Raw genomic sequence first — 24,248 nt, forward strand, 5'->3', positions numbered from 1 at the left:
ATACCAGCCACCCACATGCACACATACAATGCATAAACCCTACACCCACCCCTTCTGATCTTATCCATTTCTTAGAGGCTTTCATATATTGGGGGCAAAACGAGAAAATGCTGGGTCAAGTGCAATTAATAATGACTGACTATCCTATTAAATTGAGTTTGCACTGTGCAGAGAGAACTATTTTCTTAACTATATTAATTGCAAGCAATTGAATGTTTCGGTTAACTCTAAACTCAAATAGAGAAAATTAGATTTTTACTTTTTGGTGCTTGTCTTTGCTGATACATGAGTGTCATTTGTTTTCTGTACAGGTAAACCTGCTGATGATAGAATCCAGAAATCACTGAGCCTCCTGTACCTTTTGATGGTTGCTGTCGGCATCATCATCCTTATCCTGATAATGGGTGTTGTAGCAGCTAAACGCAAGCGCAAGCTGGGCCCACTGTGGTTCCCAGAGGGCTTTGTCCTGAAGAAGGGTGGCAATCGGAAGCGTCGTGAGCCTGTGGGGCAGGATGCAGTGGGGATGAAGTAGGTGTTGACAATATATTTAATGATACCAATGTTTCAACATAGGTATTAATGTAATGCTAAATATTATTCAATGCTTGAATGTACTGATGGGCATTAATGTAATGATGGGTAAAAGTACTCGGTGTTAGTGTTATCAATATAAAATGTGATGGATAAAATCAGTGTTCAAAGTGTTGGTGTATGGGCATTAGTGTTGCATTGAAGAATGAGAACATATATCTAATGCATTGGCATCAATGAAAAGGTGTGGGCCTGGATGCAGTGGGATCGAAGTAGGTGTTTTGTAACAACTAAGTTGTGATTCCTGAGCTCAAAGAATTCCACAGCCCTGAGTTTAAGACGTTGACTTGATGTTTTTGGCTTGTGGAACAATTGGAAGGAACATTTCCCAGGCTTGAAGAATGTTGAGCTCAGTTTGGCAAAACAGTAGGCGTTCTGTCAAAACCCGCAGCCTCTCACATCAGCATTTTTTTTAATGTATCCATTTGTTGTACGAGGACATTTGCAAAAAAGAATAGTGGGAATGTGAGTGAACAATATCCCAAATAACACAAAGGAGATGCCTTAACACCTACCTATCCCATTGAGGCTTCAAAAATGCTGCTTAGGTATAGCCAGTTAAATTAATTCTTGAGGGACAACGTCAAAAGATTTTATAAAATGGGACCCTGAAAGAAGAGTGCTGGAGCAGGACCATAAGGATTGAAAGGAAGTAAGTCTTGCATTTATTGCTATTTTCATGACCACAAAATGGCTCAAGTGCCTTTAAGTGAATTGAATACTTTTGAAATGTAATCATTGTTATAACTTAGGAAATGAAACAGCCAATTTGTTGACAGTATGATTCCACACACAGTGAATAGATGATCTGTTTCAGTGAAGTTGATTAAAGGATAAATACTGGATCAAACATGAGTGGGAAATTCCCTGCTCCTCTTCAAAATAGTGCCATGGGATCTTTGATGTGAGCCCAGTGGACAGAAGGGATTTTGTTTAAATTTTCATCTGAAAGATGATATTCCTGACCGTGCAGCAATCCCTCAGCACTGCATTGGACTGTCAGCCAAGCTTATGTACTCCAAACTCTGGGACGGAACTTAAACAGCAACCCTGAAGTGAGAAAGAATGCTGCTGACTGAACCACAGTTTACAACGATAACACAGTGTGGAGCTGACTGCAGCATCGGCAGTTCCCACTGTCGTACAGTTTGCAATGAGCTTGTTTTAATTGTCAGATGAGAGCCAAGTAGAATAGTAATGGGAATGATGATGATTTACAGAAAGGGTAGTCTTAAGATGTTAAAGGATTCAATAGGATTGGAATGGGAGATGTAATTTGCTTTGAGAGAATGTTGAACAAAGGCACGTTGTTTTAAATGAAACCATTTAAGAGCAAAGTCAAGAAACATTACTCAAAGGTCAGTGGAAATCTGGGCCTCTTTGCTTTCAGCCTGCTTCTACCGCCATATCTCACCCTCACAGAAAAGAAAACAAGCCCTCTCAAAAGGGGGATGTGGATGCTTAGCTAATTAAACCTTTCAAAACCAAGGTAGATCTTTGTTACACTTGTGCATCAAGAGAACTGGAACAATCGCAGTTCAATTGAGTTGAGGGACCAATCAGCCAAGATCTGGTTGAAATGTCAGGCTTAAGTGGGTAAATGTCCACTACACCTGAAACATGCCTTGCTGTTGTGGGCAGATATTGCCCATAGGCTGAGTTACTGATGATCCACTTCTGGGGGCTCCTAATAATCTTGACGCAGACGAGATATTGTTAACTAAACCAGTTTTAAACACAGAGATAGAAGGAACTGCAGATGCTGGAGAATCTGAGATAGCAAGGTGTAGAGCTGGATGAACACAGCAGGCCGAGCAGCATCAGAGGACCAGGGAGGCTGACGTTTCGGGCCTTCTGAAGAACGGCCTAGACCCGAAACGTCAGCGTTCCTGGTCCTCTGATGCTGCTCGGCCTGCTGTGTTCATCCAACTCTGCACCTTGTTATCTCAGTTTTAAATACAGTGGTGTTTCATAATAACGTATTTTGTTTGTGTTTTGTCAGGCAGTAGTGCCAAGCCTTGATGGTATCCCACTTGTTGCCTAATTCAGCTATGTTTTGTCAGCAGTTTGTGGTTTGATTGCTTTGATGTGGCATTTGCCCATACTTGCTCTGGCTGTCTGTGTGGTTTTTGACTTCCTGGGCTTTCCATCAATATTGGATTTGCTACTGTCCTCGGACAGTTTGAATCCCTAGACACATAGTTCTTAATTGCTTGATCTCCATTCAGTGCAGGGGGAGGGGAGAGACGCTCTATCAAAATGAGTCTGTACTAGGATGCTGACTTGTTGCACTATCCCCCATTTCCCCAGCCCACCCATATGCTGATAGACTCTGCACATTGACTACTGAGGACAGCAACCCCATTTAACGTGAGTTCAACATGAGTGAAATAATATAAGTTTACTTTTGTTTCTTCCTTAGAAATCTATCAAAGCCAATTCCTGATGACAGCATGATTGATGACAACCAGAATGAGCAATGGATGGAGAGTGGAGGGCCCGAAGCCAAGAAACCAAAGGTGAGTCTGCACGGCCAGGCAATATACCACATATTGAAACTATAAGAACTCAATAGCCAATAACAACACAGTTGTGTTGGTTTCACTGTTTGATTGCTGCGTCATGTTGATAGTGAAGGATTTGGAATCTCGATGCCAGAATTGTACAGTTGTTCCATTTGTAACAGGGATGCCTTGCTTTCCAGATTCAGGCTATAACACACAAAGCCTTGTGGTGCGAATTTAACAGATTAATCATTTTGGTGACGGTGATATTGCCCCGATTGTTATGAAGATGCATTATCTGAAATATTAATTTACAATAACATTAGATGGATGTGTGCGTGTGAACTTCTTAGATAATAAGTTTTCCACATCAAAGGTCACTGGCAACAGCACCAAAAATGCTGCTTTTGCAAACAACACGAGTTGTTCAACTGCACACGGTGTGAAACACCTTCTGAGAAAGGTCACATGATTCAGTTTTTGGGTGTAAAGGAAGCAGTTTTGAACATAATCAGAGCTTGACAGCAGGAAACAGCCTTTGCTTTCTGTCTCTAGAACATCGAACATAGAACAGTACAGCACAGAACAGGCCCTTCAGCCCACAATGTTGTGCCGACCATTGATCCTCATGTATGCACCCTCAAATTTCTGTGACCATATACATGTCCAGCAGTCTCTTAAATGACCCCAATGACCTTGCTTCCACAACTGCTGCTGGCAACGCATTCCATGCTCTCACAACTCTCTGCGTAAAGAACCTGCCTCTGACATCCCCTCTATACTTTCCACCGACCAGCTTAAAACTATGACCCCTCGTGCTAGCCATTTCTGCCCTGGGAAATAGTCTCTGGCTATCAACTCTATCTATGCCTCTCATTATCTTGTATACCTCAATTAGGTCCCCTCTCCTCCTCCTTTTCTCCAATGAAAAGAGACCGAGCTCAGTCAACCTCTCTTTATAAGATAAGCCCTCCAGTCCAGGCAGCATCCTGGTAAACCTCCTCTGAACCCTCTCCAAAGCATCCACATCTTTCCTATAATAGGGCGCCCAGAACTGGACGCAGTATTCCAAGTGCGGTCCAACCAAAGTTTTATAGAGCTGCAACAAGATCTCACGACTCTTAAACTCAATCCCCCTGTTAATGAAAGCCAAAACACCATCTGCTTTCTTAACAACCCTGTCCACTTGGGTGGCCATTTTAAGGGATCTATGTATCTGCACACCAAGATCCCTCTGTTCCTCCACGCTGCCAAGAATCCTATCCTTAATCCTGTACTCAGCTTTCAAATTCGACCTTCCAAAATGCATCACCTCGCATTTATCCAGGTTGAACTCCATCTGCCACCTCTCAGCCCATCTCTGCATCCTGTCAATGTCCCGCTGCAGCCTACAACAGCCCTCTACACTGTCAACGACACCTCCGACCTTTGTGTCGTCTGCAAACTTGCTGACCCATCCTTCAATTCCCTCGTCCAAGTCATTAATAAAAATTACAAACAGTAGAGGCCCAAGGACAGAGCCCTGTGGAACTCCACTCACCACTGACTTCCAGGCAGAATATTTTCCTTCTACTACCACTCGCTGTCTTCTGTTGGCCAGCCAATTCTGTATCCAAGCAGCTAAGTTCCCCTGTATCCCATTCCTCCTGACCTTCTGAATGAGCCTACCATGGGGAACCTTATCAAATGCCTTACTGAAGTCTCTCTATCTTTATTTCTCTAAATCCCCATTGGAAGAATACTTCATTGCCTGTAGAGAGTTCTTGAAGAGATGTCTGAATCTATAGCACTATTTCATGAAATCTAAAGAGGCCATTTGGCCCATCGAGTCCACACCAACCCTCAGAAGACCCAGCATCCGAACCTATCCCTGTAATCCTCCATTTCCCTTGGCTAATCTACCCAGCCTGCACTTCGCTGCACACCATGAGACAATTTAGCATGGTCAGTCCACCTAACCTGCACATCATTGGACTGTGGGAGGAAACTGGGGCATCCGGAGGAAACCAACACAGACGCAGGGAGAACGTGTAAACTCCGCACAGACAGTAACCTGAGGCTGGAATCGAACCCTGGTCCATGGCGCTTTTGAGGTAGCAGTGCTAACCACTGAGTCTCCTTGCTGTTGTTTCTAAGAAAAGTAAATTCAACCAGCCATAACTAATCCAGTGTCAGCAGCTTATGTGAAAGTGACTTCAACTATGGAATAATATGTGATTTTTTTTAAGCACTGATTTATCTGTTATTTGGCTGAAGCACCTATGAAAAATCACTTGGCAGTTTCTATATTATTTTCTTGGGTTTTGGGAGTGGAGGGAATCTGTGTTTTTGTGCTGTTTTTCAAGCAGGTAGTCAGAATTATATGCATACTTTAAATCTTTTGTTGCTGTCTGCATTTTTGGTTGACTATGTTTTGTTTCTCTCAGTAAGCTAGTTATTTATTTACAAATTAAAGAACCTGGCTGACATATTTCTGATCCTGAACTGTATACATTCAATACATAGTTTGCTATATCGCATTTTGTTTTTAAATCCAAACTTTGCGGTGGCCAGTTTTTGGTGGGGGACAAGTTAAGGTATCAGTCCACCCCTCCTAGTTTAGTCATGTCACTAGATAATGTGTAGCAATGCTAATACTGTCACTCGCTTGGATTGTAGCCGCCATAAGCAAATTGTGTCATGAGATGCTTGCCACTCAATTCAGTACCCAGTCCACTAGCTCAGTTGGAATAAAGTCTAACCAAATTAGATCTGGCTGTTGGTAAGTGCAGCAGAGAAAAGCCTTTGCTCCTGTCTAAAAGTTGGGATCTGCATCACCTGCCAGTAACCATGCAAAAGGCAGCAGTTTTCAGGACTAGTTCTTAGAGAGATGTCAGATTGACCTGTTTATCCCTCTGAAAGAAGATTGAACCTGCCACTTGTTGTCCAAAAAGGAGTAGTCAAATATTTTACCCAGGTATTCTTTCCTTGTGTGACAAACAAAAGGCAGGATCTGACTTGGACTTTAATTAAATAAGCCTTTATTTATTTTAACTCTTTAAGTATGATACTCATTATAAAACATGCATTCATTGCAACATTTACTACTTATTTCATCTAAATTCAACTTCAACTCACTTTTTGTTTAACTTCACATTACCTTAACTTTAACTTAATCAACATTTAACCTAACTCAATATGTTTGGCTTGAATCAAGTAGGACCCCAATTTGAGTGAGGTGGCCAATTTTGGTCTCCATGTGGATCTCGTCTATGGCTCTTTGTCTTCTCTGATAACTACTTCAGGGCACATGCCTGTCAAATGTGGTCGAGGAGGCTTTTTTTTTAAAAAAGGTATATTTGTTTTGTTAATATGTCTGAAAACGTGCACCTTGCCGGAAAGATTTCTGGCACTCCTAATGAATTGATCAATCCCCGCCAATGGAGTTTACTGGTAAAGAGCTCCCAAATGTTCATACAAAGCCGTAAACAGCAGATTTCCATACTCCAAAAGAGATAATATGGTGCCAGTCTGACTGGAGACACCGTGATATTTGCCTTATTTGGTCAACACAGGAAACTGCAGGTTGCCCAGAGATAGCAAGAACTGCAGATGCAGGAGCCAGAGACAACTGTGTTGGGCTGGAGGAACATAGCCAGCCAGGCAGCATCAGAGAAGCAGAAATGTGGACAGTTCATCAACTTTACTAAACCCTTCCACCCCAACCTCAAATTCACCTGGACTATCCCTGATACCACTTCCTCCTCCTTCCTGGACCTTTCTGTCTCCATCTCTGGTGACTGCCCCGAAACTGACATCTATTTTCAAACCTACTGACTCCCACAGCTACCTGTACTATACCTCCTCTCACCCACCCTCCTGCAAGAATGCAATACCCCAATCCCAATTCCTCCTCCCAAGATGGAGTGTTCCATCCCCGGACATACCAGGTGTCCACCTATTTCAAGGACCATAACTACCCCACCCCCCCACCGACTCCAGTGATCAAAAATGCCCTCAACCGCATCTGTTGCATTTTCTGCACTTCTGCCGTCACATCTCCCCACCCCCCCCAACAAAATTAAACACAGAATCTCCCTTTTCCTCACATATCACCCCACCAACCTCTGCATCCAATGTGTCTTTCTCCACCACTTCTGCCACTTACAATTCGATCCCGCGATGAAAGACCTATTTCCCTCTCCACCCTATCTGCCTTTCATAGGGACTGCTCGCTGTGACTCCCTCATTTTCTCCACATGCCCCACTAACCCCACCACCCCCGGCACCTTTCCCTGCAACACCTGCCCCACACCTCCCGTCTCACTTCCATCCAAGGCCCAAGACAAGCTTTCCATATTCGATAGGGGTTCACCTGTACATCCTCCTCCAACCTCGTCTCCTGTATCTGCTGTTCCTGATGTGGCCTCCTGTACATCAGTGAGACCAAGCATAGACTTGGGCACTGTTTCGTGCAGCATCTGGACTCTGTATGCGACAAACAACAGTACCTTCAGTTGCCAACCATTTTAACCTCCCCCTCCCATTCCCTGAGTGACAGGTCCATCCTGGGCCGCCTCCAGTGCCACAATGCCACCAGCCGCAAACTGGAGGAGCAGCACCTCATATTATGCCTCGAGAGCCTGCAGCCCAACGTTCTAAACATGGAATTCACCAGTTTCAAAATCTCCCCACGCCTGGCCTCAGCCCATGTCTAACCCTCCTTCTCATCCCCACCTCATTGACCCTACACAAGCTGGCCATCTTCTCTCCCACCGATCCGCCCCTCCTGTCCCACTGACCAATCTCCACCTCTCCCTACCTGCACTCACCTATCACCATCCCACCTCCCTTCTCCAGCTCCACCCTCCTCTCTATTTATTTCAAAGCTCCTTGCCCCCTCCCCATGTCTGAAGAAGGGTCCCGACCCAAAATGTCAACTTTACTGCTCCTCTGATGCTGCCTGGCAATTGCAGGTCGCAACATACAGTTTAACTGAGGTCAGAGTTTAAAGTAGCTTGACCAAAATTCCCAGCATGCTTGATTGTATTTCTTAAGTAATCCAATATCTATTTCTATTGCTGGCTACTTGATCACGCACTGAAGACTGCTATTACTTTGTTTTTCCTGTTGTACTCTGACCTCCTCATCAGGCATGTTTCTGATTTGCCAATTTCATTAAATCTACAGCATAGGAACTGGTCCATGTTTGCACTTATTCTCCTGAGGAGCCTGCTTCATCCAACTGTAGCCTTCTGTTCCTCACACCTTCATCCTCTTCTAGTTTCCCGTTCTATGTTATCTGTCCTTTTCGTTTCAACAATGCGATGAGGTATACACTTTACAAAGTATACACTTTGTTGCTGCTCAGGACTGAATATACAATGTCTCCAAGCTGCACAGTTTCAGATAATGGAGTAGCAAGCCTGTATCATGTTGGTGAATGACACACACTGTCTCTCTGGTCCTTGCAGACTGAAGATCAAGCCCTGCTCCCGGAGAATGAAGACCAGGTTGACCGTCGACCATGGACACAGCAGCATCTGGTGGCGGCAGATATTCGTTTAACGCCGTCCCTGGCCCTAACCCCACCTCAAGCGGAGCAGGATGCTGAAAGCATGGACGTCAATGTTAGAGGTCCAGGTAGGGATACCTGCCCTGTTTATTGTTACCCTCACAGGGGTAGGCTGCTAGAAATCAAGCCCCTGCTATTCCTGGAGTTACTGAAAAAGTGAAAGATTGTAAAATGTATACAGAATTCCTCAGTTTCCCTGTTTCACTTTTCAACCCAAGTTGACGGAAAGCACTGATCAAGTGTCTAAACTTAACAGTAATTACGATTTATTAGAAATAAATGGATTTGAGCCACAGATAAATAGTTATGGCCCATTGACATAGAGCTTGCCTCGTCAAAGCACTAACCTACTTATTAAACTCCTCCTCTGCACACACAAACAGACAAACATAACAAAGTATGGGTGCTGGGACTGAGAAGATAGAACAGTAGCACTAGTCTACAGAGTTTGCTGAGATGATCCTTTTGCTGATCAGAGCACTGTTTCACAATCTTCCTTCTCGAGGTAGATTGATTTGTTTGCAGGAGGTGCAGAATTACTGGTTCACATTTATAAAAGTCTCACTTACCAATTAAAATTCACAGCTTACAGTAATTGATAAGAGAAATTGACTAGATATCTTCAAGCTAGAGGTGCTTTTTACAGCTGAAGAAAAACAGCTCTCTCACTTTAAAAAATCTGATGGCTTCTGAACTGAATATTCTTACCCATAAGTTGTTCACACTCCTGGGAGCCAAGCACATAGTTGTTGACAAACAGGAAGCCTCTGTCATTGATAACTCATCATCATGCCACACATGAGTCACCAGTTGTAGGGGCCTCACCTCCATACATACACAGCCCCTGGCTTCAGCTCATCTGTCATTTAGCTTACCCCACTGCCTGAACCAATAGCTGAGTAAACAGCACTTAGAATGAATGTCACTTAACTTGTTTTTATGAAGTGCAGTAATCCTTCAATAATTTGAGTTTTAAAATCATCCTTTTCCCATTTCAGTTTACAGTCAAGCATAAAAAGGGATGGTCTTTACATTATGAAATCAGCTTTTCATCAGAATTCGGGACCAGTTATAGCGCAAGATGAAACCATTTGGTCAATGGTTCAATGCCCACCTTTTCCAAGATAAACCCAGCTAGTGCCCCTGTCCTGCTCTTTTCACACAAAAGTTTAGAAGTTTGTAGAGTGTAAGTTCAAGACTGTAATCTTAACGGATAAGCTAATTCCTCTCGACTGCATGAACAGAGAAAAGCATTTAGCCTGCAGATTTCCTCGCAGGCACTTGGATTTAAGTTAGCGATAAATCAAAGCTGTGAGCTGTTTTAAAGGACAGAACTTGAAAGCAGAAAAGTTATGTTAAATGTAATGTTAAACCAAACTTACTAGATGACTCCCCATGGTCTTCACATTATACGAGAAACTGGAGAAAGTGTAGAAAAAAACATGGATTTGCAACGGGTGACTCCTGAACTAGGACAGTGAAAATATCCAGAAAGAGTTAACCTGCTGGAGTGCTATCTTCAAGAAGAGAAAAATCTTAAAAACCTGAATGAGATACTTTGAAATTTGAATTTAAATTTGAAAAACTTTGATAAGGCAGATTTGGAGATGTTTGATGTTGAGTTGAAAACTATCAGCCGCATTTATTAATAATAAATACTTTCAGGAATTAAGCAGAAATATTTTTAACCAGAGAGTGGTTAGAATCTGCAACTTGCTGTGACTAAGTGTAATTGAGGCAAAATAACATCACATTTAAGGGAAACTCTGAAACACGAGTGAGGGATGGGTATTTATTGGCAATGTGGGAGAAGGCTAGTGTGAAACATAAACACAAGTACAAATCAGCCGGATCTAATGGCTTGTTTCTGTGCTGCACTGTGTGTAATGGTGTTATCCTCCTTGTTTACTTTGGATGTTGTTCTTGCCCAGATGGTTTTACACCACTTATGTTGGCATCACTACGAGGTGGCGGGCTGGACACTGGAATTGAGGAGGAGGAAGACACCGAGGACACATCAGCCAATGTCATCACTGACCTCATATACCAGGGTGCCAGCCTCCATTCCCAGACAGACCGGACCGGGGAGACGTCTCTCCACTTGGCTGCACGCTATGCTCGGGCAGATGCGGCCAAGCGTCTCCTTGATGCAGGTGCCGATGCCAATGCCCAGGATAATATGGGTAGATCACCTCTTCACGCAGCTGTGGCAGCTGATGCACAGGGGGTGTTCCAGGTAAGTTGGTGCTTGGGGACAGGGTACAACAGACATTAAATAAACCAAATGTAGCAAGACACCGGGTAAAACTGAATGGCCTTTGAGGTAAGGGCTCCTGAGCAGAGTTGAACAGAACTTTTATTTTCTTGCTTCCTTTCATTTCTTCTATTTTTCTTTTTTTACTCTGGTGATTGGCACCTATGGTCCAATGTAACTCTGGTGTTTATACCTGAAGAGTGGAAGGTGGCACTGTCCCAGTGTCTCTGCTCAGGTGATCCCCCTCCCTTGAACCTGACTTGCACAATGAAAGGGGAAGTTGCCACAGTTCCACAGGATCACTGGCTGCTCTCTCATTATGGGGAGAGAGAGAGAGAGAGAGAGAGACAACAAGTGTTTAGTTTAATCTGCAGGTCAGCACACTTCAGGGGAAGAGCAAGGATGGAATCCAGAGCCCTTGTCATGATTCAGCCAATACAGAAATTGCATCCACATGGTGCTGCATCACAAACCAGTCAGCTAAGCTACCTGCAGGTGGAGCAATAAATTGGTGAAACAGAGATTTGTTTTGACCCAAATTGCAGGAGGGATCCCATCATCCAGGAATATCAAGCACCTTGTTCTAACCAAGGTGTCATACTGTGTGGACTGGGGCTGTCCTTCTCTTACTGGGCTCCTTACCCTGCAATGACGATATGTCTCATAGTGCCCTATCTTAACTTTCCCAATCTTTAACACAATGCAGGGAATTGTGTTTATTCTCCTGAAAAAAACCTGTAGAAGGAGAGTGGTTGCTGTGGGAGCTGATAAAATTACTGAGGAATGGGTATGCTGGCATTTTTTTTTTGGTGCAGTAAACAAGTCATTGCTCTTGTATAGATTCTGATCAGAAACCGGGCCACTGATTTGGATTGTCGAATGAATGATGGAACCACACCACTGATCCTGGCTGCCCGCCTTGCTGTAGAAGGGATGGTTGTTGAGCTGATTAACTGCCATGCAGATGTTAATGCTGTGGATGACCATGGTAAGAATGGAAACGGGACTTAGAATAGGCTTTAAATAAAGAAGTGAAACACTCGAAGTCATACCTTTCACGTTCCCACAAACAACTGAGATAAATGTTCACTTTACACTTGGGAGGTGTTCCCGGCTCTTGTTGAAATAACAGGATGAGATCTTTTGCGCTTATTATGATCTCGGACCTGACCGCCAAGTTTGTATTGACCTGGTTAGGCAATGGTAACTTTATATTTCTAAAGTTGGTGAAATGAAATCCAGGGGACTTACTGAGAAATAAAGTCAGATGATTCGAAGGCTTTGTACAGCAGTAATACTTTACAAATACAGGTTAGGAATTAATGTTATCAGCAATTGAATTGGGAATTTCTGTCAGTCAGAATTGACATGTGATAAACATGGATAAACCGTGATCAACCACCCCACAACATGCAAAAATAGGAAATGCAATCAAGACACTGAATTTCTCATTACCTTGATTGGAGAGTTAGTTACTGCAGACGTGAGAGTAACTGGACTCAACATGGTGATGTCTTAGTCTAAATTAATCTACTATTTGTCTCTTGCACTGCAATCTACTCGTGCTGTGAGTGTTGTACATGTGTTTAACTTGGTTTAATTATTCTGATGCTTTGCTAGTATTACATTGAGTTCCGACACTGCTCTGCCTTGTTTTCTTCAACATCTTAGTGGTGATATTTTTCTTCAGGTAAATCAGCACTTCACTGGGCAGCAGCTGTTAACAATGTGGATGCAACCCAGGCCCTCCTGAAGAATGGAGCCAACAAAGACATGCAGGACAACAAGGTACTAAAGTGTTCTGAATTAAAGCCACCTCCAGTTATAGATAGCAGATTCTAAGGCATGAGTTGTAGATTCTCACTGGACCAGTACCACCTCAGTAGATCCCAATGACTCCCCTACTGTCCACCTAACCATAACCTGGCCGCTGGCCATAGCTGAGGCCTAACACGTGTCTTGCCGAGTATTGATCTTTCCTAACCTTCCTGACACCCACACCAGGGGTGTTAATGATATTCTGAATCTGGGTCAGTACCAGCATTCCTTCTAATTTTCAAACCAACCGCACAGGCTTCCAAGGCCCATGTCTGGCAGTGACCTCCACAGCTGGAAGTCAATGCTGCAATTGTGTGCCGACACTAATCGCGATGCATGGAACATTAGAGCTGCTATGCGTAAATGCAGCCACCCACCTTAGAGGAAACGTTGGTCAGAATGGGAGAGAAATATAGTTGGGCAGGCGTAGGAATTCGTAAAAGTCAACCTGGGAATATCAGTAGATGCTAATGGGGAAGTTAGTGACCCAACTTTTACTGTCTTTCTCTGGGTTCCACCTCCAACTATTGTTTACTCCTCCTTCCCACCGCCCCTACCCCATCTTCTGCATATATACTAATCTTGTTCCTAGCTAAAATCAGTTCTGAAGAAGGGTTCATTGGACCTAAAACATTAACTCTGCTGCTAGACCTGCTGAGTTTTTCCAGCAATTTATGTTTTGTTTCAGATTTCCAGCATTTGCAGTTTTTTATGAAGAATAATTGAATGTTTGACCAGCATGGACATGATGGGCCGATGGGCCTATTTTCATACTGTGACCTATTACGTTCTGCCACCCTTTGTCCCTATGCCTCTGTGATGTACAAGGAATGCATAATAATTAATTAAGTCTAGTTCAGTTCATTCATGGTTTGATTGCTCTAACAATTAATGCTCTTGACCCATAGGAGGAGACACCCTTGTTCCTTGCTGCGAGGGAGGGCAGTTTCGAAGCTGCCAAAATCCTACTGGACCATTTCTCTAACCGTGACATTACTGACCACATGGACAGACTCCCTCGTGACATCGCGCAGGAGCGAATGCACCATGACATTGTGCAACTCCTGGATGAGTACAACCTTGTTCGGAGCCCACAGGGCCCTGCTGGATCCATGATGGGACCCACTGTGTCTCCAGTGACCTGCTCGACTGGTAGTTCTTTTATGAACCTGACCAAGATGACTCCCATGGGCAAGAAAGCAAGACGGCCAAGCACCAAGAGCCTCACTCCAGGCAATGCTAAAGACTCTAAAGATGCCAAAACCAGGAGGCGGAAACGATCCATCGGCAATGATAAAGGGGCTATTGTGGAAGGTTCACTGACCCTGTCCCCAGTCGAGTCGCTGGAATCCCCACATACCTACTTAGCCACCACATCTCCACCAGTTCTCACATCATCAGGGGTTTTGCACCAATCTCCACCAACATCTCTCCACCCATCCACTCCAGTACAGAGCCAGCTGGCCATGTCGTTCTCCAACCTAACTGAAATAAAAGGTTTGAACATGGACTCCAACACAGTGTTGAGTCAGGTCCTCCCCTCCATGTCTCATCCTTCCATGGCTGGGCAAAGCAACAGCCTGGGGTTGCCCTTAGGAAGGGTTGAACATGTAAACATGCAATCAGAGTGGATGAACAGGGTGGGAATTACAACATCCCAGTACAACCCCATGCTCAGCGTCATGCAACATGTCTCTGGCTCCTACCCAAATATGCAACAGCAGAACGCAGTGCTTCAGGCTAACATGCCTCAGGTACACATGACCATGCTCAGGGAGCAGTTACCACAGATACTCACCTACCAGCCCATGAACAATGCTGCATCACAGTTGGTCATGCAGCAGCAACAGCAGCAGCAAAGTACTCAAGTAACACAGCAGCAGGGGCAACCTTACTGTGGCTCAATGACGCCAGGGCCCGTTGGTAACATGCACCAGATGCCAGAGATTGTCCAGCTGCCAAATGGTCAACTGAACAGCTCCATGCTGTCCGCTAGCCAAGAGGGTCAGGTACCACAGACCACCCTACCGCCCTACCACAAGCTACCAAGCTCAGTGCAGATCGATAAGTACCCTACACCGCCGTCTCAGCACAGTTATGTTTCAGCAACAGACAATACCCCAAACCACAATGTTCATCTGCAGAGCGAGCACCCTTATCTAACACCTTCTCCAGAATCCCCTGATCAGTGGTCCAGCTCGTCACCGCATTCCACATCCGACTGGTCAGACATCACACCCAGCCCTGCTCCGATCGGACAGCGACCACAGATTTCACACGTTCCAGAGCAGCAGAGGAACAACATGCAGGTATTTGCCTGAGCATTGGCGATGGGAAACTCTTCATCTGGCTGAGCGCAATTGAGGAAGAACATTCCTTGTACTTCACGTTTTGAAATTTCCCCTTCATTTGGTTGGGTGAGAAGGAGGAATGGAACTGAAAATGAAATACTGAACAAGTCTTAGCGAAGTTCAGCTCTCTCAGAATTTAGGGATGCAAAGACACGACTTCAGTGTAGTTTGAAGACATTTTTATTTATTTTAATCACTGATGTCACTGCCTGTTTCTATGTGTGACACTTCTTTAAAACTTCTTTTCAGCTCTGAACTTAAGCAAGGTTTTTATTTTAAACCTGCCAAATTGCTACCAGTGTCACTCTGTGTTCTGTACAGTTCCCTCATCAAACTGAGAACTGTGTTCCATTTGTAGATGCAAACAGATTTGAAGCTGAGGGATGGTTGTGAATTGTGACAGCAGCATTACACCAAATCCTGCTGATGTGGCTCTTAAATAATCAAAATGTATCATGTAATATTGAAGGAAAGTGTACCCTTCCCACTTGAAGGTGGGGGAAGTTGTGAGGACGAGACTGTAGGAGTTGTGAACAGGCACTGAAGATCAGCAGGTCCACACTTACACCTCGCCATCCATTGCCGATTGCTTTTAGAAGCTGACCTCTCATTTTAAATTGCCTTTATAGTCTTCCATGGTACTAAGATTGCTAATGTAGTGCCTTCATGTAAGTTTGTACTGAATACCTGTCTTGTCAGAAGCACCATGGCAGAGGGATAGGGCAGGTGAAATAGCTCAGAATTCTTCCATTTTTGTGCTTATGTTACTTTTAAATGTCAGTGTTTAATCATTCCTGCATCACTCGAGTCTCCTAAAGTATTAGCATTTCTGGTGAACCACTTATTTGTATTCGTCAAAACATGCTTGTCTTTTTTTTACTTTATTTAAAGAATAAGTGAATTTGTAACTCGGTGTAACGCTCGGTTAGGGTATTCTTACCAATTAGTTCTTTTGCATCCATGAATCATTCATCGCAGGCCTTCTGTTTGCAGCAACTGATGAGCAGACCTTGGCCATCAAGCCTCTATTGGATAAATCATTGACAAGCTTACTTTAGCATGTGGATTGGAGGAGAAGGTTGTTCCATTTTTGAACATCACTGCTGTCGAACCCCAACGTATTGTTTGGCACTTAGTGGGAGTTTCAGTGCAGCTGTGGAACACTCTGTCTCTTACAGGTCATGGGGCTCAATAGAGACTGGATAACTCAAGACAATTGTTTCATTTCATGTGAACATGATACAGCTTGGCTGGCTGGGTTCTCATTTCTCCATGTTTGGTCTCATATTTGCCTCAAAATATTCCCGAGATTACAATTCGATTGAATTCACTGCATTGGAAGTTTGAAGTGAAGTGGTAAATGAAGAAGTTTAGCTGTGAGATTCACTATGTTATGATGAGGGCAGACCTCATACGGACTGCCCCTCTGAACAGCAGTAATTACTGATTCCAAACCTGTTCAGAAACCATTTCTTTTGCTTGGCCACCCACGAACAGAGAGGATTTTGACTCTGTCCTTAATTTGAAAGATTGGCTGGAGGAAGGGTTCTGGGTATGGCATCCTCATCCAACTGTTGATGTCTGTTTGGAAAAGGGATGCAGTTGGTATATGCCACAGGAAATGTTATGTTTTCCATTTTGTCCAAAGATGCCAAACTTCTGGTCATAGCTGGGATTTGGGGAGGTTGGGGCTTGAGCACAGTTCCCAGTAGGCTGGAGACCTAAAAATGCTTTCTCTTCCATCACCTCTTCCCAGTGAGCCACTCTTGAGTGGGATTGACTAAACTTGTGCATCCCCCATCACTCATGACTCCATTTTACTTTTTAAGCATGTTTTATGCCAATTTATAGATCATACTCATCTTTTTGGACCTTTCTCAAAGTTATACTTTATACTACCAATGAAGAAACACAGTGTTAAAATTATAAAATGAAATCCTGCATTGAGAATAAAACCCTGGGGTTGTAACATTTCACTGCACTTACGAAACACAGTAAAAATTATTCAGTCTGTAAAGTTTACAAATACTTAGATTGTTGTGCTAATGTTTCAGAGATTTGGTGTAGAAATTAGTTTTCTACGGTTGTTCTACCACCACAGATGATATTTGGAGTCGGTGCTTTTACTTTTTAAGTTTAATGTTTAAAATTTCTTCCATCTTCTTTGCCCAGTTATTTTATACTATTGTTATTTCTGAGAGAGATGTAGTTGTGGTTTTGTACTTTCTGTGAAATGTTTGTGGAAGAAAATATTTGAAGGACCAAACATGTAAAATGTACTTTGAAAGGAAGCAAGATTTCAGGCAAGTCTGTTTTAACCACGTGTAATGTTGAATTACTTGTGAAATGACACTTGGCTCAAAGGGCACAGTCCTGTCAGTGACCGAATGTTAGAGGTAAGCCTTCACTCTGGGGACTCCTCTACCAAATCAGCCTACTCAAAACTAAGTAATGAAGGAACTTGTTGAATACAATGATCTAAAGGAAGTTAATTTTCCAATTCTATTCAAAACAATATTCCATTCATAACATATTCCATATTTGTCAAATAACATCCTTAAATGTTATGATATAAAAGGTACCCATGAAATTCCTGTTTTATCAATCTATTTTAATAGATGTGTGCAGGAATAAGAATATGAGTGGAATTGTAGCACTGATGACATTTCCATTTTTAGCTTTTTTTGGGCTGATTTGGAGTTGCCATAAATGTTGGGCTTGCTTTCTTTCTCCATCCTACCCTTGACCCCAAAGTGCAATCGTTACGAATACCAGTGCATTGACTATTTTGATGCAACTCAGCTAAAATTCATCAAGTTTCTGTGAGTCAAATGACTGTTGATTCACCTCCATGCCTGTTTGTGAAACTAAATTCGCCACCCTACATGGCCTGCAAGGAGAGCTGGTGTTGCCAGTTTTACAAGCCTGACATTGGTTAAATCCTGCTTACCCCTAAGTTTGGGGTTTACGGATAATGTTAGGGCAGGGCCATGTTAGTCTATTACAAGTTGGTTTTTTTTCTTGGCCTGATGAAACTTTCCTTAAACAAACTGTACCATCTGAAATCTGCAACTTCTCTCACTTACCATCCATTGAAAACAAAAAATCCAGATATGATCATTGCGTTTTTGATAGCAACTATTTTTTTAAAAAATACAATTCATGCTAGATTCCCAGTCTTCAGTCTATGGAATTGTGGAAAATATTGCACAAACCTGACTTGCACTTGATTTTAATGTTACAGTACAGCCCAAGTTAATTTAGATAAATACCTCTGTAAAGTCTGTTTAATAATCAGTTTGGCTGTTCATCCCTCTGACAGTATTCTACGACAAATTTTTAACCCTCAGTAATATGTTGCACTTTAAACCCAGAGCTGAACACTCTGATCTCTTTCCTCTGAACTACCTGTAGAAATCCAATGAGAAACAAAAATCAATCCAATGTGTTTAAACCCTCCATTACTTAAAAATGGCAGCATCAATTGGATGTGTCAGTACAGTTTTGATTCTCAATAATGCATTCTCTCTCAAATTCCTTCAATATTAGACCAAAAAAACCATGAAGCCTCCACGTGAATGTAAATACAAACTGCATGCAAAAGAACCATTGTTTCTCCTGATCAATTCCTTCATTTTTGTCTGGTTTAAAATATCCACAGTCACAGGCGACACTTCATGTTTAATGTACCTTGTGATGTATCTGTTCGCCCTCGTGCCTATGTGTTCCAACCTCCAGCACTAATATCCACCTCAACTTAATGAGTGCAAAATACAACTCAGAAAAAACACTTGAGTTTACTTACAATTTACTCTTAGCTTCTTCCCACAACAAGCTGTAAATGGAGATGTCTGGGTGATGAAGGAGGGATATACTTCATACAGACAATCACGTAACAATAACTTGTGCGTGTAACGCACACACTCAACTACAGAGAAACTACAGAATCAATGGGTTCATGTCTTGTGGAGCCAATTAATTGATGTAAATAAGCTAACTTTGTATGAGAAATTGTATCTTTGACAAACTTGTACTTTCTCGCTGTCTTTTAAATGTATATGTACTAAAAAAAATGCTTATTCATATTAGGTGGAGCTATTGAACTAGTGAATGGAATACTATTTTTTAATTTTTACACTTAAGAACTTTTCATAAGAAAAGTTGTTTCAAATGAATTTCTACAGAAAAGTATTTTTGAAGATTGTGATTTATACATGAAGTATGAAATGTAACATAAGATGTTTAAAATAGATATTTGTTGTCTTTTTGTCTTTATGGGTGGAAAATTTAAGCAGTCTAATTTGTTCAATACATTCACATAAAAAGTATGCCAGTTATTAATATGGGTGAGGAAGTAAGGGGGACAGATCATTGGTTCACTGCCCCTTTAAGAAATTATTGCAGACGATGACCTGTATTGATCAAAGAGCTTCCTGGAGTCTTTTGTTGGTCTCTGAGCAGCATCCAAAAGGATTAAGCAAAGGTCAGTCAGTCCCCAAATCTGCTCCCTCATCTATTCGATCAAGACTGAGGTATCTTTTTGATGTGTGCTCAAAACTGAATGCAGTGCCCAAAACAGAATCTGACTACTCTCTTTTGAATTCCTTGTGATAAAGACCAATGTCCAGTTGGTCTTTTTGATTACTTTTTGTATCTGTCTATTTTAATGGTTTATGTACTTGGAGTGTCAATACCTGTGCTGTACCACACTCCATACATTTTAACCATTAAAAAAGATAAAGTGGGAGTATATTCCAGAATCTAAGTGGTTACCTCACCACTTAACAACACTGTTGTTCAGTCCACTCTATTGGCTTATATCCATCTCTTCTGTGCTACGTAAACCCTCTCCAAATTTGGATATATAACTCCATTTCTTAATCTAAATCATTGTGAAATATATTAAAAAGTTGAGGCCCCAGAGTAGATCATTGGGAAATGCCATTTGCCACATCCTGCCACCTATATTTACCATTTATCCCATGTTGCTCCCAACCAATTACCAACCCAAGTTTAAAAAACTATGCCCAATTCCATGGACTTGGATTTTTGATAATGGTCTCTTGTGAAAAAACTACAAATTTATTTATGATTGTTTATATAGATGTCAGTCATATTCTTATGACCATGTCAACTCTCTGAGCAGCTTTGTTCAAATTTTCAGTCATTCTATTGCTAACAACAGGTTTTAATAGTTTCTGGACAGCTGATGTTAAACTGACATGTCTTTAGTATCTTTTTATTTAAAACAGCAGCAAATGCGAGCATCTGTGTCAGATTGAAGATCCTTTGATCAAAAAATGTCAGGTTTTGGGGATATAATAGGTTTTGAGCAAGTGAAAGGGCAGGGGAAGGTCGTAACATGATCAGAAGGAAAGGTCTGTTGTGCAGTGAAAGCTGCCTTGTTCTGTTTATTTGTAAAATAATATTGAGCATGTTTTTACTTCCAACAAAATCATTAGCTAGAAGTGCTAACTTTTCTATGGCTTTCTCCAGTGTAATTTGTTTATGTTTCAGAGATGGTAGGAACTGCAGATGCTGGAGAATCTGAGATAACAAGGTGTACAGCTGGATGAACAGAGCAGGCCAAGCAGCATCAGAGAAGCAGGAAGGCTGACGTTTCGGGCCTAGACCCTTCTTCATTGCTAGATTCCTTCTGCTTCCTTTTCCCTGGCTACCTGATTTATATTTCTTTCCCCTTGTACTTTAATCTGGTGAGGCTGGCGTGTATCCAGTGTGCATCCCCAAAGTCGAAGGATGCAGGTGCTCACTGCCTGTGGAGCATCCCGTGAAATGTTGGGGACTGCTGGTCGATAAGGAGGCTCGGAGGACCAAAGACAAGCTGGAGTCACCAGGTCTCCACTTTGGCTTTCATGTTGGGAATTATTGCCATGTAACTTTTTGCCACCGCATGGGAAGATAGCACACTGGATCCAAAAAGGGTTGGCGGGGTGTGGTGGGTAGGTGGGGTGTAGAGAATAGGTAATAATGAAAAGTTAATATACACAAATAGTTTTTTTTACTGATCACAGGTGAGGTTCTGTTCTCGCCATTCAAATCTTGCATGGAAAACTGAATGTCTTTTGTCTTGATGCTGAGGCAGGAACAGCATACTGATTGTGGATATCAACCATGATCATAATGAATGGTGGTGCTGGCTTGGAGGACCAAATGGCCTCCTCCTGCACCTATTGTGTATAATCACATTTTCACAATCTCATCCATGTTTTCCCAACTGACGTGGTATTTCCCATTATGTACAAGGCCTGGGTAGATTCAACCCATAATATGTATTTTCCCCTTACTCCCCCACACACTCTGCTGCTAGTCACTTGAGTGAGTCACTTAACTGCAATGCATTGCATATCTTTGGGACGCTTTAACTGAAAAGCATTGTATAAATCCTTTCACTCTAATTGCTTTCACTCAATGTCGCCTGGTGCCTGTTGCAGAATGTTAGTGTGGTCAGAGCCAAAGAAATAGGACCTCGAGGAGCAGCTTTGTGAACTCCGCTTCACATTACAATTAATTAGTATCTCATCTGTCTCCACTCCAACTTCCTGCACAATCTCCAGATCTGTTGACTACCTCAGAATACAAAAAAACTTGCCCACTGTATTGAATATGTTCCATGACTGAACAGCCATTGATTGACCTGTTTGGGATAGAGAACTCCAAAGATTCACAACTCTTTGAATTAAGAAATATCTTTGTCCTAATTGCTGGCACTTTATTCCAAATGTTACTCCTATCTTCCATCTACTCCTGAGCTTGTAACAACAGAGTTTGGCTATGATGAACTTAATAAATTAATACTTCACCGCATATAATTTTGTGCAACCAGGTTCCTTAAATTGACATAGTTTTATTTCTAATACTCATTCGCGCACAGACACAGAAGGTTTAAAATGTATAAATATATCGAATTATCCACTGTGAAGAAAAAGAGATCCCCATACGCAGGCAAAAATCAACTATGAAACTCTGCAAAGGTCAGGTTTCCAAGAAAAGTTTCAAGTCAGAAAAAAATGATTTGTGGATTATCCAGAAGTTTATTTACAGCTCAAGGCCTAGTTTCCACCCTAGCTGATGGAGCTGAGATTTCTCAAAGGAGCAGTTGTGGCTGATAGATTTCTCTTTTTCCATGGATATAGTAGTGTTGATTCAGAGTTCTAAGATCTCTCAGCTTGGTTCAAAGAAGTCTCCTGATGGGCTTCAACACCAAACTATGAGAGAGATTTAAGAGGAAGATGGGGCGGGCAGGGGGTGGAGCTATGTCACTTGTGTCCTGTCACATTTATATCTGACTATATATTAGTTCACTATCACTGTATCTTACACACATACAGTGGGTTACGTGATTTCACTCTCTTAAAAAGCCTTTCAGACTAGGTGTCTCCATCAAGCATTTTAGCTGCTTAGGCCAGTGTACTTTTAATGTGAAAAGTGTTCTCTTCAAAAAGTTGAAGAAATGATCTGCCAATGATAAAATATAATATAGCGAGCCATTGACATTATAAACTAATGGTGTAGATAATATATCTTCACAACATAAGACTGGTCCTAGTTCTAGTCTGTACAGCTGGGACAAGCAGCTTTACGGTATTTATCCTGTCAGATCCTTTCTGTGGTCTCGGGAATGTCATGTCCAATCAATCTCTCTTCATGGGACAATTCCCTCATTTTAGGAACCAACTAAGGTAACCTTTGCTGCATGACGCTAGGGTGAATATAGCTTTCCTGAGAAACCAAAACTACACACTGCAGCGAGTGCCTACATCATAGTGATTGCTGCAAAGCTTCCATTGATATTAGCCCCAATAAACATGATTCTGGAAGCAAGCCACTTGCCCCTTCCCTCTCAATCATGATACCAACTGTTCTCAGGCTGAACAAGGTGTAACAGCAGGATTTCTAGTGTATTTATATTAATGCAACCAATGGTGACTTGGTGGTATTTGAAATAATAAGTTACTCATGATGAAAGCAAAAGAGCAATACCCTTGAAGGAGACATTGCTTTATGAAATGGCTAGAGTCCTGCCCATTCTCAAACTACAACTCATCTCCAAACTCCTAAGCCATGTGTTTCATGAAGCAGTTCTGGGGTGACCTCTCCAGCTTTCACTCGTCCATTTTCCCGCCTACCCACGCAAACCTTAAAATTTAGTGAGGCAGTAACGAATTGTTTTTTTCTTTTAATTCTTGAAATATTGAGCACTACTCATCACAGTGTTGCCCTCTATGTTCCATCTTCATGCTGCTGCTTGCTCCTGTCTGAATGTTGCCTCTATGTGTCAAAACCGATTTTCTCCTTTCCACAGCCTGCTGGATAATTTCTTGGTTACTGTTTAGGTGCTGCAAGGGCTTGACTGTATGGAGTGGAGGATTGTCACTACAAAAACTAAAAGGGAGGGAAATCTCTCTAACCAAGTCAAATAGACTATAGTAAAGGTGATTATTGAATAGGAACATGGGAAGAGGCCATTCAGTTTTAGATATTTTGATCCACCTTTTCAGACATGTTATGACATATCTCTGGACCATGTGAGGCTTGAACCTGGGCCTTCTAATCCAGAGGTAAGGATATTACCAGTTTCCATTTAATTACATTTAAGGCCAATCTATATCTTGCTTCCATTACATGCCTTGGTTCCATATTTCTTAAAATCCTTGCTCAACAAAAATCTAGCAATCTTGAGTTTTGAATTTTTCAATTGATCCCCAAGCCTCCCCCTTTCTGTGAAGGAATGCTGCAGGTTTCCTCTCTTTAGGTGGAGAAATGTTTCCTGAAAACATCCCTGAACTGCTTAACTCTTTTAAAGATCATGTCCCTTTATTCTGGGCTCCCCCTACTAGAGGACATAAGTTACATAAGAAACTATCAACTAACATGTAAATCATAAATATCTTAATTTGACTGTCATCTATTTTTTGAGGAATATAGGCCTGGATTGTGTGACCCACCCCCCCTTAATTTACATTTTTTCTGTATTTGACCATTAACTATTAATGATACATACACAAGGTCTGCTGCTGCACAGTTGTTCACTTTGCAGCATTTAGAACATACAATTCCTTATGTTCCCAAACCTCATCTAATACAGATTTGCTCACTCACAATCTATCAAAGTTCCATTGCAATTTTTGCTCCTATCTATACTACTTTCTACCCAC

The 24,248-nt window shown here is 42.1% G+C and overlaps 1 protein-coding gene across 2 annotated transcripts in view; it reads left to right on the top strand.

The window, feature by feature from the left end:
* The window catches only part of LOC125456541 (neurogenic locus notch homolog protein 2-like), a 166,649-nt gene extending 144,792 nt beyond the window's left edge, over positions 1-21,857 (top strand). The window contains exons 28-35 of one of the 2 annotated variants that reach the window (XM_059647728.1): positions 312-528; positions 3,014-3,110; positions 8,549-8,717; positions 10,581-10,885; positions 11,744-11,891; positions 12,594-12,691; positions 13,630-15,030; positions 20,590-21,857. In XM_059647728.1, the coding sequence (XP_059503711.1) occupies positions 312-528; positions 3,014-3,110; positions 8,549-8,717; positions 10,581-10,885; positions 11,744-11,891; positions 12,594-12,691; positions 13,630-15,030; positions 20,590-20,598 (2,444 nt within the window). In that variant the 3' untranslated portion in view covers positions 20,599-21,857. Of the gene's footprint in view, positions 1-311; positions 529-3,013; positions 3,111-8,548; positions 8,718-10,580; positions 10,886-11,743; positions 11,892-12,593; positions 12,692-13,629; positions 20,565-20,589 lie in introns of those variants that run through there. The other variant, XM_048539747.2, reaches the window with a different exon arrangement.
* Positions 21,858-24,248: the final 2,391 nt, after the last annotated feature.

Source organism: Stegostoma tigrinum, chromosome 8, assembly GCF_030684315.1.
Source record: "Stegostoma tigrinum isolate sSteTig4 chromosome 8, sSteTig4.hap1, whole genome shotgun sequence".
Taxonomy (NCBI): domain Eukaryota; kingdom Metazoa; phylum Chordata; class Chondrichthyes; order Orectolobiformes; family Stegostomatidae; genus Stegostoma; species Stegostoma tigrinum.